Source organism: Marmota flaviventris, chromosome 19, assembly GCF_047511675.1.
Source record: "Marmota flaviventris isolate mMarFla1 chromosome 19, mMarFla1.hap1, whole genome shotgun sequence".
In the NCBI taxonomy this organism is placed as follows: Eukaryota; Metazoa; Chordata; class Mammalia; order Rodentia; family Sciuridae; genus Marmota; species Marmota flaviventris.
Genome location: NC_092516.1, coordinates 13,333,434 through 13,348,948, shown reverse-complemented (window position 1 = coordinate 13,348,948; position 15,515 = coordinate 13,333,434). Strand labels below are relative to the sequence as shown.

General features: G+C 48.6%; 1 protein-coding gene across 1 annotated transcript in view; it reads left to right on the top strand.

Annotated features, from left to right (window-relative positions):
• The first annotated feature begins 11,615 nt into the window (after window positions 1–11,615).
• The window catches only part of Tmc7 (transmembrane channel like 7), a 45,226-nt gene continuing 41,326 nt past the window's right edge, over window positions 11,616–15,515 (top strand). Inside the window, exon 1 of the mRNA XM_071605498.1 lies at window positions 11,616–11,744. Coding sequence (XP_071461599.1) covers window positions 11,678–11,744 — 67 coding nt within the window. The 5' untranslated portion in view covers window positions 11,616–11,677. The remainder of the gene's footprint in view (window positions 11,745–15,515) is intronic.

Here is a 15,515-nt window from a genome sequence, read left to right as displayed (position 1 = left end):
AACATACTGTAATAAAATGGTCAACATCAGTACTCTTTTTTTTTTTTTTTTGGTACTGGGGATTGAACCCAGGGCCTCATGCATGTGAAGCAAGTACTCTACCAACTGAGCTATATCCCCAGCCCCATGTACTCTTGTAAAATAAAATAGTAAGTAAAATAAAAGGGACTTGAACACAAACCCTGCCATACCCCTGCAGATGCTCTGATAACCCAGGAGGTTACTCAGTTGCTTTCGGACAGGTAGTGTATACAGCATGGATACTCTGGACAAAGGACTGATTTGTGTCCTGGGTGGGATGGAGGGGGATGGCATGAGATTTTGATGTGCTACTCAAAACTGTATAACTTAATATTCAAGATATTTTTTATATTTGGAATATTCTATTTGATGTTTTCAGACATCTGTTGATCATGAATAATTTAAAGTGCAGAGAAAGGGCAGTACTGTGTCCCCATTTCTACAACATTCTAGTGGTTACACAGATCTGCCTTACTGAGTGTGAGAAGAAAACACACACGTGTGAGATCATTGAGGGCCACCCTGTGGGCTGGCAACCACAAGTCCTTAACTCAAAAGGGTTCTGGGGAATTAAACACATTATTATATCAAAAGGATTCCCAATCACTGCTGAGTATATAGTAAGTGCTAATAAAGGTTGACTTTTGTTATTGTTGGCCCACAGGTTGATCTTTTACCAAATGACCCTGTGGTTGTTTTCAGGGTCATAATCTTTCTCTCTTCAGTTTATGATGTCCTTCAAAATCACCTGTAGAGACTCCACTTGAAATGGTTTTTGCATTTCTGAATACAATAATGTTTATTAAAACTTTACAGAAATATGTCTGATCCAGGTGCATTTCCAATGACTTAGAAACAAGAATAAAAAGTTAATGTTCCCCTACATAACCTCCTACTTTCCTCCCAGGAGGAAACCACTTTTAAGTTTATATTCTTCTGACCATTTTATCTTAATTTGTACACACGTTACACTAGTCTTAAATAAGTGAGGCTATTGTGAACGTATGACTCAATGATTTTAATTTGTTTGCACAGTTTATCTGGAAATCATGCCTGTTGAATCAGAGCATTAAGGTGACAGCCTAAGCCCCATGCTGTGACCATTAGGAGATTTTTATTTTTTTCTAGGTGGTAAAAGGTGTTTTCCCCCTTTATTTTTATTTTTTGCTCTTAGGGATTGAACTCAGGGGTGCTTAACCACTATGCCACATTCCCAGCTTTTTTGGGGGGCGCGTTTTACAGATGTGCACCACCATATCCAACTGTAATATTATTTTCTAATGTTGTCCACATTTAGATTTCCCCACTTCTTCCTATAATATCTATTACAACTGCTTTTTAAATCCAGAATCTGATCAAGGATCATAATTACTTTTGGCTTTGTATTTCTTCATTCATCTTTAAGCTATAACAGCTGCCAATCTTTCTTCTCCCCTCTGCAGCACTAGGGACTGAGCCCAGGGCCTCACACATGCAAAGCAAGTGCTGTACCCTGAGCTACACCCCCAGCCTAAGATATTGATACTTTTTTAAATATCCAGGGAATTTGTTTCATAGGAATATCCTGGAATCTGGAATTGTCTCCTTTCCCTCAAATAGATGCATTTTAACAGCTTTATCAGGAGCGTTGTAGAAGTAAGCCGTGTTTCCTAGGACATTTGTCCCATTGACGCTGTGTGTGTGTGTGTGTGTGTGTGTGTGTGTGTGTGTGTTTCATGGTACTTGGGATTGAACACATGAGTGTTCTGCCTCTGAGCTGCATCCCCAGCCATTTTTGAAATTTTATTTTGAGACAGGGTTTCGCTAAGTTCTTGAAGCTGGCCCGTCGCGTTCCTCACGACTTTATTTTTTGCTCAGGGTCACTCCAGGGGAACTGGGCTGCACAAAACAACCACACAAGAGACAGAGATACCTTTTTCTTTGGGGTCCTGTGACGGCTCCTCTGACCTTAAGGGTCCTCAGAAAGAGAGAGAGAGCATGTCTGACCCCTTTTATTGGGGAGAAGCCATTCAAATGAGGCAAGGGGTCAGGATTCAGGGGCTGAGTCTAGCTTCCTGATGTCCACTATCAGCGAGTTGACTGACAGCTAGAAAGGCCACACAATCTGGAGTTGTCTCCTTTCCCTCAAATAGATGCAGAGTAAGAGCAGGGGACACACAAAGTATTTCCATGGAACATTCTGTCCCAAACAGGGGAAAGGGGTAATATCACAATGGAACAGGTGAGTGTAGCTCAATCCATGGAGCGACAAACCTACGTCTGAAGATGTATCCTTAACCTCCGGGACTGGGCAGTGTCCAGGTCACTATGAGATGTAGTGACTGTCAGAGCCTCTCTGCTCAGGGAAGGAGAATGCGAATCATTCAGACTGGCTCCCCACACTGGCCTTAAACTATGATCCTCCTGCCTCAGCCTCCTGAGCCACAGGGATTACCGGCATGCACCACTGCGCCTGGTTCCCCTTGGCATTTTTTACTTCAGTCTCTGATTTAATCAGGTGCCAGTAGGTCTCTCTAAAGTGGCACATTCTGATAACTGACTTTCCCTAAATTGCAAAGATTTGATGCAAATCTTGGCGCTGAGAAAGGATTGCAGTTCAGAACCATTGTACACGATATCAAAAGTTATGCAATTTAAAGATATCACCAAAGCATTAGCAAATCAAAATGTTCCCAAATTGGGTGTTTTAAAGTGCCCCATTGGGGCTGGGAATGTGACTCAGGGGTTAAGTGCCCTGTGGTTCAATCCCCAGTAACAAAAAAAGAAAGGAAAACTAGCTATTTACTAATCTAAACATAAGAAAAAAAAAAAATATATATATATACATTTAACAAACATTTATGTATCACTATGGGCCAATAGTGAGGTCCTAAGTTCTTTTTCAAAGATGACCTTGGGCCAAGTGAGGTAGTGCCCACCAGTACTCCCAGATACTCCAGAGGCTGAGGCTGGAGGATTACAAATTGGAGGCCAGCCTCTGCAACTTAGTGAGACTTTGCCTCAAAATAAAATTTAACAAAGGCCTGGGATGTAATTCAGCAGAGAGTGCTTGCCTAGCATGTGCAAAGCTTTGGGTCTCATCCTCACTACTGAGCGTAGGGGGGACAAGAGGGGAGAGACAGAGAGATGCTAATCATTTGTTAGAAGAGGGACCAGAAGTGCAGAGAGGCTTAGTGATTTGCCCCAGGCCACACAGCAAGGAAGCAGCAGAGCCAGTTGTTAAACCAGGTCATCTGGCTCCTGACCCCTCTCTCTGCAAGTAGAATATTAATGTGAAAAAGTAAGACTGACAACACATCAGAATGAAGCAGTCCTTCCAAGAAAGAACACTTGGCACCACACACACACACACACACACACACAGACACACACACACGATGTGCACACACATCGGGGATTGTAATAAAATTTTTTTGCAGCAGTTGTTCAGTGCTATGCAACTTTGGGGTGCCTGCAAAAGTGGCTGAGGAGTTGACTCCCCCAACTCCACCCCACAGAAAGGGCCACTGAGCCTTTGTGCCCTGGACAGCAGGGTTTTAGGGGGGTGAGCTGATCCCAGGGGAATCTTGGCCTTTGTTAGGACTCCAATTTTGGCAGAAAAGGGGATTAAAATAGGGTTCCCCCAGGGACTGGAGATAGAGAGGGGACGGACTGTCTGGCTTAGGGAGCAGGAGAGGGAGCCAGGGCTGGCCTTGGTGTGGGGAGACAGGAAGTCCCAGATGGCCCAGTGGTGTCTCTGAGGTCCCTTGGGAAGGACACGCCCATGTGGAAGTAGGGGAGAGGAAGGGTGACCCCCACCTATCCATCATAAGGGATCACGGCAGACACCCCATAACAAATACCCGGTTGACAAGAGAAAGGCATGACGGGTTTATTTGTTACGAGTTTTCCTTTTCTATGTTCTGGCCAACAGCCGTGTCGAAATGTGATTGGATGGAAAGGGTGTGGGCGGGTCTGGGGGCGTGGCTCAGCGAGGAGCTGGTGTCTAGCTCCCTCTAGGGCCTGGGCGCTGGGTTCCGCTTCAGCCCTGAGAACAGAAAAGAAAAGAAAAAAGAAAGTAAGTGCATGCTTACTGACAGACTGATGGTAGGCCGAGTGGCAAACCCTGCAAGGCCTGCCTATGTCACATTCCTTCCTTCCAGGAACGGGACACAGCCCTTCTGAAATGGGGATGTATGTTATGACCTTCCAGAACTTTCTTTATGGCCAGCTGCAGCACAGACCGGCAGGAACCCAGTTAGAATAATGTTTCCAGGCTTTCGGGCCTGCTTAGGGGAGGGCGGGTTCTAGCTTTTGCCGTCCACCTCAGGGAAGAGACGTTCTCATTTCTATGGCTTGATGGGGACACTGAGGGCAAGAGGCCAGAGGTCAGGGCAAGGTCAGAGAGGGCTGCTTCTGAAGCCTTCACTTTAGGAACCATCTTCTGAGCCCCAGCAATTGTAGGCCCTTAAGTCTCTGAACCAGAGAGTTCTCTCTGCAAGAGAGGCCGGTGGAATTTGTCAGTGGCCTTTGGCTGCCTGCAGACAGCTTCCAGAACCAGTAGTGGGCTTAGCCTCTCCTGACCTCAGAGGGGCTTGACTTTGTCTGAATTTATTTTGCAATTTGCCTTAGAATTGCCCTCGTGGGCCAGGCGTGGTGATGAATACCGGTCATCCCAGCATCTCAGGAGGCCGAGGCAGGAGGATTGCAAGTTCAAAGCCAGCTTCAGCAATTTAGAGAGGCCCTAAGACACTTAGTGAGACCTGTCTCCAAATATAAAATAAAATAAAAAGGGCTGAGGATGTGGCTCAGTGGTTAAGTCCCCCTGGGTTCAATCCCCAGTACCCACCCCCCCCCTAAAAAAATGCTCTTATGATCCTAAATAAAGAAACATCACACTTAAACACCATGGAGCAATCGATGACCAAGAGGTGACATAACCTCACTCCACTCTCCTTCACATGTCTGGCACCTTCTCTGTGCTGGAAGCCAGGGAGGAGGGGGGACAAATGCCAAGAGAAAAAGAACCCACAACGCAGGGTTAGGGGGTCAGGGAGGGCCAGGCAATGGAAGCAGGCAGGGTCAGCTAAGTAGCCTGGAAGGATGTCACTGAGCAGTGACATTTAAGAGGGCAGTGAGGGAATGAGTCACATGGATATCCAAAAGGACGGTGTTCCCTTCACGTGGCAGAAACCTGCCTGCACAACTAATACGGAAAATCAAACAAGACACTGAGCGTGCACCCCAATAAGGCAGGGAGACAGTATTTATAATAAGAAAACAGTGAGCGGCAAGGAATGATACCTTCCTTTCCCATCTTAAGTTCCCGGCTGCAGTCCCCAGAGCAGAAGACTGCTGGGATTGAGAAGAGCACCCAAATTTACGTGCTATAAGTCTGACATGACATGGGAACCTTCATAAGGAGACGAAGACCCAAAAAGCCTCTCTCATTTTCATGCATAGGTTTGATGAAGAAGTGGATAGTCAGAGAGACATGTGATTGGACCCAGGGGGTGTGATGTAATGTAATAAGCTGGGGGGATTTAGCAAAGATTCTTCTCTGGGTCCTTGTGTCCTCAGAGGTAAGGATGCTCACTCGTTAGGGAGGGCACAGGAGGGCTGGGATGTGGCTCAGTGGTGGAGCACTGGCCTAGCAGGCACAAGGCCCTGGGTTCCATCCCTAGCACAAAACAAAACATGGTGGGGGTCGGGGGACCACCTCTCATGATACGCTGGGAGGAAGGAGAAGAGGAAATCAGAAGGAACCCCGTGCTTCTGTGAGCTGCTTCAAATGTCCAGGAGCCAGATGTCTGGCTCAGGTATCAGTATCTTGAATCCCATCATTGGTAATGAAGTAGTGAGGGGCTTCTCCAAGAAACACCATAAAGGCTACAGCTACAAAGGGTGGACCCAAACAGGGATGTGGTCACCATGCCTCAGATACCTGAGCAACTTTGATTTTTCTGAAGCAATGTGAGACTAAATAATGTCCGATCCTCTTACAATGGACCTGCTGGTAGATGCATTACTGGAAAATTCAGTACATGTTAAATCTATACAAAAATACTAGATGCCTGTGTGTAAAATGGAGTTTGGTTCTTGGCTCGGATTCCTTTTTTGAGAGGGTGGAGGGTACCAGGATTGAACTCAGGGGCACTCGACCGCTGAGCCACATCCCCAGCCCTATTCTGTATTTTATTTAGAGACAGGGTCTCACTGAGTTGCTAAGTGCCTTGCTTTTGCTGAGGCTGGCTTTGAACTCGTGATCCTCCTGCCTCAGCCTCCTGAGCCGCTGGCATTACAGGTGTGCGCCCCACATTCAGCTTTTTGACTTGAATTCTTGTAACAGATTTCACCTGCTCGCTTATTTGCCTGGATCTTGGGCAATGTCCAGGGAAGCAGAACATTTATTTTGTGGGGTGGAACCTACCAGATAGATAGTAAGCGTGGCTTTCACCCTTAACTTGAAAAGCCAATAGGGAGTAAGGGACCGCCTCTACTCATTTCCATTGTAGTCAACCTATGGACTGATGGTGGGGGAGGAAGGGAAGAGGAAACAGGATGTAACAGGAGCCCTGTGGGGACCATGCCAACCTGCATTGGGGCCACAGCTGATGGGACCAGGAATTTATTCAGATTCTCCTTCCCAGGATCTGGGAACTGCACCTCAGAGTCTCTAATCAGTTTTTCCAGAGATGATGTAATTTCGAGGCTGCCTCGTGGTCATCTCTTGTCATGCAAAGGGAGAAAGAGACAAAATCAGAGAGAAGCCCAAGGAGCAGAGGGGACGATGCCTGAGCAGAGGGGACGGTGCTGGGTTAGGTGAGCCGCTTTGGGGTCACTGCACTTGGTGCCTCTGAACCATGGATCTTCCCTCTCTAACCTGGGGTTGAGGGTTCCTGCTGACCTCTAGGGACCACGAAGGTTAAATGAATCGATGCACAGTAAGGGCTTGGTTCTCAGGGAGTTGCCAGAAGGGACGGTCGTCATTTCCCTGGTTATGAAAGAGAGCCCTTGGCAAGCCTGTACTCTACTGCGGGCCGCAGACAGAGCCTCAGGAAAGGCAAAGTGCTAGTACTGAGTGGCGGGCCAGGGGGCGCTGTGGCCCTCCTTCAAATAAGCATGGAGTAGCATTGAGGGGACCCATCTGCTTTCTCTCCTCCTCTCCATCCTCCACTTCCTTCAAGCAAGATATTTTTATGACTGTTTCTTGAAAGATTATTCCTCTCTGTAGAGGCAGGAGCCGCCTTCAAGGGCCGGACTCCGTGAAGCCTCTGTCCCAGGAAGAGCCAGGTGCCGGGAGCGGCCAGCAGGGGGCGTGGTGGAGGCAAGAGGTGCGCGGGGAGCCCTGGGTCTCTTTGGGAGGGTCGCTGCACCATCAATCACCGCGTTCCTCCATCTCAATCCATCTTCCACTGGTGAAGGAACTGGGTTCCAGCATCCCCCTTCCAGGTCTGAGGGCTGGGTCAGGCTGCTGGCGGACGCCCTCTGGTGAGGAAGAGAAAAGGGAAGGACCGTCTCGCAGTACAAGCAGACATCAGTTCTGGACATTTCCTCTCTGCTGCGGACTTTAAAGGGACTTAAAAAAAAATTGAGCACAAAAAGTAGGGGAACCAGTCACAATCTCTCCCACCCTTGTCCTGAGGTAATAGGGTGCACGCACGTGTTCTTGATCTTCCTTTATCCTCATGGTCACTGACACACTTCTGCATCTTGCTCTTTTCCTTAATAATATGCCTTTTATATATAGAATTTTCTATATGTCTACACAGGGAGCTAGGTAGTAACTGGATGTGAAGTGGGATAGAAAAGATAGAAATAGGTAGAGCTGGATGCAGTGGCCCATACCTTCAATTCCAGTGACTTGGGAGGCTGAGGAAAGAGGATTGAAAATTTGAGGCCAACCTGGGCAATTTAATGAGACCCTGTCTCAAAATAAAAAATAAAAAAAGGTGGCAAAATAGCTCAGTGATAAGAGTACCCCTGGCTTCAATCCCCTGTACCACTTCCTCACCAAAAAAAAATAGATAAATAAATAAAAATAAAAAAGTACAAAGGAGATACAATAGAACAAGAAAATCCAATTTTAATCTGAGTTTCTACATACTTTTCCAAGCCTGTCACTTCTCAAACTAGTCTCTCTTCCAGGCCCTTTACTCCCAAATTCCTGAAAAATCTTAAAAGTTGACTGTAAACTCACCCACTTAAGATAATTACTTTGTGCACTGATAAATCACTCCTCAATATACAGATTAAGTAAAGAGAAGTGTGACATTTTAAGCAACTTATTATTTAGGGGACTTTCCAGCACTATCCACTGATCAGATAGTGATGACCACACCCAGCCAAGGGATTCGGAGAATGACCAGACCACCATAAACCCTCTCAGGATAATGAAATTGAGGTCATCCCTGCATACCTTCCATGCAAACCTCTCAGCAAATTTCCTTTAAAAGAAGAGCCAGAAACTACCCCAAATGTGTCTCTCACTCTCTAGGTGGCTGGCGTCCACCCTTGGACATGCGTTCCCACTTTCCTAAATACATCTTGGGCTGTGCCTTCACTGACACCAACATTCTTCCCCATCACATATGCCAAGGACCCCACCCGTCCTGAGTCCCGTTCCCCCCTCCCTGTGTCTTCTGGGTCTCCTCTCCCATGACAGAAAAATATGCCAAAATTTATGTAATCAGTCCCCTCAGGGGTGGAAATGCAGGCTGCTTGTCATTTGCTGTTGCAAACAACATTGCAAGAAATATCCTTGTACAAACATCTTTTATGTTGTAGAATTTGACTTATTTGTTTGTTTTGCTACTAGGGATCCAAGCCAGGGGTGTTCTACCTCTGAGCCACCTCCCCAACCCCTCTTTTATGTTGAGACAGGGTCTCCACTAAATTACCCAGGCTGACCTTGAACAGTCAGCCTCAGCCTCCCAAGTAGCTGGGATTACAGACCTGTACCACCACTCCCGGCTGCATTTGTTTTATGTATTTGAACTTATGGAGTTTTGGTCTCTGGGTTTGGGTCAAACTTGGTAAACTTTCCCTATCTGGCAATTAAAAAAAAACAAAAACCCACCTTTTCTTTTAGTACTTCCACAGCTTTCCTGTCATTGCCTGGTTACAGTGTGTAAGGTGAGAAGTTAGTGTTCATGTTAGTTCTTCCTGGATGCTCTGCTGAGCACTTAAGGTACTTAGTCTCACCACATCCCTGGGGCCTAATTTCCAGTTTAATATCCACAATTCTTTTTTTCCAGTACTTGGGATTGAACCAAGGGGTACTCTGCCACTGAGCCACATCCCCCAGCCCTTTATACTTTTTTAGTTTGACACAGACTTTCACTAAATTGTAGAGGCTGGCCTTGAACTCATGATCCTCCTACCTTAGCCTTAGGATTATAAGCATGAACCACTGCACCCAGCTCATGCGCGTACTTTACAAGTGAGAAACAGAGGAGGAAACACACAGAGGCACATGGCCCAGCTCACCTCGGAAAGAATTGGAAACTGGCTTCCAGCTCCGTGACCTTGCCTTTTACCACAATAAAAGTAGCTACTATTCTGAGCCATAAAATTACTTTTAAGATAACATATTTTAGTACAGTTTCAGATTTACAGAAAAATTCTGAGAATGGTACAGAGTTTTCAGATGCTCCCATACCCAATTTGTCCTACTATTAACATCTTACATCAATATGGTACATTTCTCACAATTTAAGAATCAATATTGGGGCTGGGGATGTGGCTCAAGTGGTAGTGAGCTCCCCTGGCATGGGAGCGGCCCAGGTTCGATCCTCTGCACCACATACAAACAAAGATGTTGTGTCTGCCGGAAACTGAAAAATAAATATTAAAAAAAAAAGAATCAATATTGATAAATGACTTAACTGAAGCCCATGGGCAGATTTCCATAGATCTTACTTAGTGTATTTTAACTTATTCCAGGATCCTATCTAAGGTATACTATTGTCATCGCCCTTTAGACTTCTCTTGGTTGTGACAATCTCTCAGACTTTCTTATTTATTTTCTTATTTATTTGTGGTACCTGAGATTGAACCACTGAGCCACATTCCCAGGACTTTTTATTTTTTATTTTCAGACAGGGTCTCCCTAACTGGCTTAAGGGCTCCCTAAGTTGCTGGGGCTGGCTTTGAACTTGCAATTTGCTGAGGCTGATCTCCAGCCCCCAATCCTCCTGCCTCAGCCTCTGGAGCCTCTGGGATTACAGGTGTACACCATGGTCCTCTGTTTTTAGAAAATGACTTTGACACTTTTGAAGAGACAGCTTTGCTATTTACTAGAATATCTAAGCTGGGGTTGTCTGCTTTTAGGTATTTATGTATGTATACCCCCAGTCCCTCTGCCCCCTTTTATTGAGACAGGGTCTAAATTGAGGTTCTGTGCAGACTTGCCGTTTTTTCTGCCTCAGCCTCCTGAGTGACTGGGACTAGAGGCCCAGGACACCAGCCAGCGGATTTCATTTTTATTAGACTGGGATTGTGGGGTTATTTTTTCCCGTGGTGATGATGGTGGTGGTAGGGGGTAGAGATAAAGTGCGCTTCTCATCATCACATGGCAAGGGTGCACTCCTCCACATGAATCATCAGGGATGATGTTCACCTTGGTCACCTGTTCCAGAAAGTGTTTGTCAGGCATGACACAGAGTAAAACCGGCCGCTCCAGGTCTCCCACCGCGTTCTTGGAAGGACAGCGCCACCTCCTCTCGGTATCTACACAATTGATTTGGGATTCTGCACGGGAGATACTTGACCCACATTTCCCCAGCGATTTATTTCTTTAATCGCTTATTTATAGCATGCAATTTTATTTATCTATTTGTCTCTTTATTTTTATGATGGAGTCTCTGTTTTGTCCAGGCTGGCCTTGAACTCCTGGGCTCCTGTGATCCGTCATCCTCAGCCCCAGGCAGCTGGCCACTACATCTGGCTCATTACTTTTTTTTTTTTTTTTTTTTGGTACTGAACGCAGGGGTTTTACCAGTAAACTACATCCCCAGTCTCCCTACGATCCTAAGAGCCTCGCTAAATTGCTGAGACTGCCCTCAAATTTGCGATCCTTCTGCCTCAACCTCCTGAGTCCTTGGAGTTACACGCCTGCGCCAAATCCCCGGCCTGGCTGATTTTTATTTATTTATTTATTTTTTAATTTTAAATTGCACTTGGATAGATAGATGCACGGGAATAGAGATGGAACGTGGATACGGTGCAAAACCTAAAACCCCAAAACTTTGTGCATCCTGAAGGATCCTCCCTCCACCGAGGCTCGACCTACCCAGTAGCCCGCTCCTGGACCCTCGGGATAGATAGCGATATCTTGGACATTTGCAAACTTGCATTTGTACTTTTTGTACCCAAACCACGTACTCGATGCACGAGTCTGGTGTCTTCGTTATTTTATTTCTTAACTCGAAGCCCTCCGGGGCTCATCAGCGCCGCGGACCGAGCCCTCCCCAGCCCTGCCGCAGCCCCGGCGCAGCCCCGCGGGCGCCATCCCGGGGGTCCCGCGGCCGCTCCGCGCTCCCGCCGCCCAGCGCCCCGCCCCGGCCTCTGTGACGTCAGCCGGAACCTGGAATCCCGGCTGCGGGCGGCGGCGGCGGTGGCGGCGACGGCGGAGGCTGCGGGTCCCCGGCGGCCTCTGCCGAGCGCGCGCGCAGCCATGAGCGAGTCCAGCGTCAATGCGCTCCAGTCCGGCAGGCCCCCCAGGCAGCCGGTGGTCCACCAAGGTAGGCGGCGGGCGGCGCTGCTGGCGCCAGGGGCGCACGGCGACAGCAGGTGCTGGGGATCGGCGCGCAGCGCCCCTCGCAGGTCCCGAGCCCTGCTTTGGGGGAGAGAGCAGGCGGGAAGAGGGAGCCTTCTTAGACCTGCCTTCCCTCCTCCACCCCATCCTCCCCCAATCCCGAGAGAGCGTGCAGAGGACCTCGGGAACCGCGGTCCTGACCGGGATCCCGAGCCAGCCTCTCCATGGGAACCTCATCTGTTAAATAAAAAGACCCAGGGAGCCCCGCCTGGCCACCTTCCGTCATCTCCCCTCCGTGCCTGCCCTCCAAACATGTCAGACTTTGCCATCAGACCACTTGAAAAAAAATTCTGCCCCGGCACTTTATTGGGGTGTGCGTTTTGGTGTGTGGCTTGCTTTCTCTGAGCCTCAGATTCGACAACAGTTAATCGGGAGGAGGATGGTGTGGAAATAGCTGTGAAATAGCTGTAAAGTGCCCTGCACAGTCCTGGGACAAAGAAAGGCACACACAAATGATAGCCAGCCAAGCATGATGATCTCCCCTCCCCCAGCCCCCTCTTTTATTGGGTAAAATGTACAGCAAAATACAGCTCCATGAATTTTTACATAAATATAGAAAACCGCACCCAGTCGAGCTAGAAAAGTTGCTAGCAGGCGGACTTCCTTGTAACATTTGTATCTTATTTTTGTCCTGAGCAAGACAAATCTCATCTGCTGTGAATTTTATCTGCAGTGTTTTCTGTATTACAATTGGAAGTCAAAGATATAACAAAACCAAGGATTGTTCTCAACTTCTAGAAGAAAAAAATCTACCAGAGACCTAAAGCCTGGGAAAGGACTCAGGAATCAGAGAGGAGAAATCAAGCGAGGTTCAATGCTGATTATTTTCTGGTTCAGTGTTAATACTGCTGGCCTCAGCTCAACCTCAGCCTTTTAAGAATAGCCGGGAACTGGGGGGTAGTTCAGTGGCAGAGTGTTGGGGCTGCATACACAAGGCCCTGGGTGCCATTCTCCAGCACTACCGAGGAAAAACAGCCATTCGAACATTTCTCTAATTAGTTTCTATTTATCTTCTTCTTCGATTCATTACGTTGAAGATGCCAACTCCTGTTTCCTGTGCAGAGATCCTGAGAGTCATCTTTGTGACATCTTTGCTGGGTGTTAAGGGGACTAAGTGATGTTTTCTAATATCACAACTGGTCCCTCTCACTGAAAGATCTCCCCTGCTCCTCCGACAGATGGTTTCTCTCTCCCTCCATTTTTTTCTTTTCTTGGCAGTGCTGGAGATTGGACCCAGGGGCCCACACATGTCCTTTTTATTGTATTGTTATTTTGACACAGGGTCTCACTAAGTTGCCCAGACTGGCCTCGACCTTGGCCGTCCTCCTGCCTCAGCCTCCTGAGTGACAGATGATTTTTTGACCTGGTATCCATCAACACGGGCAGGAGGCTCAGAAGAGGCCTTTTGGGACTCTGTGGCACTTTATAAACGGGGACTGTCTGTGTGGACATCAGGGGAGGAGGGTTGGGTGGGGATGTGTAGCTGTCATTGTAACAGATACCTGAGCTGACCAACTACAGCCAAGCCGTGTTTTGACTCCAGTTTTAGAGGTTCCGTCCGTGATCAGTAGTTGGTGCCGCTGCTTTGGGCCCGTATGGAGGCAGCTCATCGTGGCCGAACATCGCTGCCCCTAGGGGCCAGGGAGGCCAAAGGATAGAGAGCAGGGGTGGGGAGGGGAAGAGGGGGGGCTCCAGGTCCTACCCAGTGACACTGGCTGCCTTCCCGTTCCAGCCACTTGGCAAGCTCACTGCTGGCTTGGGGCCTTGGCATCTGCTATTGTCTCTGAACCCCTCTTCCCTTTTATCTTCCTGGGGCAGCCCCTTCCTCCCCCTGCTGGGCCTCTAGAGTTACCTCAGAGAGGCTGACTTCTGGGCCTCTAGTCTGAAGGCCTGTGGCCATCTCTCTTTCTCTGACCAGTTTCTCTTCGGTTCTGTCCAAGCCCTTGATTTGATTGTTTTTCCTTCGTTAAGGAAGGTCTCTCCTTTCAGATGGCGGGTGCCCCAAAGTGGGGGCTTCGTCTTGTTCTGTAGCACCTAGGGTGGTGTCTGGCACCCAGGAGGTGCTCGGTGGACTTGGAATGAATGAGCGAGACGCATCTGCAGCCACCCCGGCAGCTCTGCGTGGGAGCAGAAACTCTGGGCTCTGGTTACTTCTCGACAGAAACTGGCGGGTGCCTCAGTTTCCTTGTGGATTAAGTGGAAATAACATTTGTACCTACCTCAGGGGGTCATGATAAGGATTAAGTGGATCTCGTGAGCGCTTGCCTCAGGTATGTGTGTGTGTAATAAATCACCCCAAAACTTTGTGGCTCCGAACAGTAATAATCACTTTCAATCTAGTCCTTTCTGCGGGTCAGAAATCGGGAGTGACTTTCCCGAGTGGTGCCGCAGTCTGGCTGGGCACAAATCATGAGCCACTCAAGCAGGAACAAACTTTATTTCCGAACTTCGCAAACCCCACCCACACGGCCCTTCCAGGCACACCACACACCAACCAGAAACTCTCCCGGAACACCACCCACTGGGCTTCGCTGCACACTCACTCCCCTCGAGAACTCAACAGGAATTCCAAAGTAGCGGGCGCCCAGGCGGACAGCAGGGGTCTATATACAATTGAATCAATCCAGCATCATCTTAATGACGCGCCTCTCAACCATTATTTCTGGCAAAATGTCAGGGGCCATTCCGACTCGGCTGTGGCTCTCAACATGGTGGTTCTGCCTCAGGGTCCCTTAGGTGCAGGCAGTCACCATATGGCCTTGTGGCCATCGGAACTCTTGACGGGGGCTGCAGGAGCCCTCCTCTGATGGCCCGCTCACACGGAGGGGGGCTGAAGCTCAGTTGCCCTGTGCACCTCCCGGAGGGCGACAGGGCTGTGGTCTTCTCTGAGCGTGGATGATCCAGAGACAGCAGGAGGGAAGGGGGAATGGCTTTTAGGAGTTGGTTTCAGGAGTCCCCCGTGTCATTTCCTGTCGGTGAGCCCTGGGCAGCTCACCCATCGTGGGGTGGGACTCTCAGGATGTGGGGAGGGAGCTCGCCCTGGGCTGTGCTGGACCCTGGCCCAGTCCTGGTCCTAGTGTTAGCCGTTGTCAGTGTCTGGGCTGCAGGGCTGGGGACAGCTCACCCCTTAGCCTGGGCAGAGTGGGCCTCCATGAGCCAGAAATGAGCAGCTGCCCTTCCTGACTGGGCCTGTCTTAGCTGCCCTCTCTGACCTCAGGCCTACCTGATGGTCCCCATTTTGCTTCTTGAGGCTGCTAAGCTCCCCTTCCCGCCACCGTGGGGACCGTGACCTTGCTTCCTCATAAGGCACACATACTCCTCTCCTTTGACTGGGCATCACTTCCTCCTGGCTACCTCGCCTCCCCCAGGCTGGCCTCTGTGTCCCTTCTCAGTGCCCACACAGCCCTCAGCCCATATCCTCAAAGCACCTCTTGAGCTGTATGTTACTGTCGCTTCTCTTGGGCTGTATGTCCCCTCCCACCCTCACCTCCATCCTGGGGATTGAACCCAGGGCACTAACCACTGAGCAACCTCCCCAGCCCTTTTTATTTTTATTTATTTATTTTAACTTAATTTTGTTTACTTATTATGATTATTTTTTAATGCCGTGCTGAGGGTCGAACCCAGTGCTTCACACAAGAGAGGCAGCGCTCTACCGCTGAGCCACAACCCCAGCCTCTTGTTATTTTTTATTTTG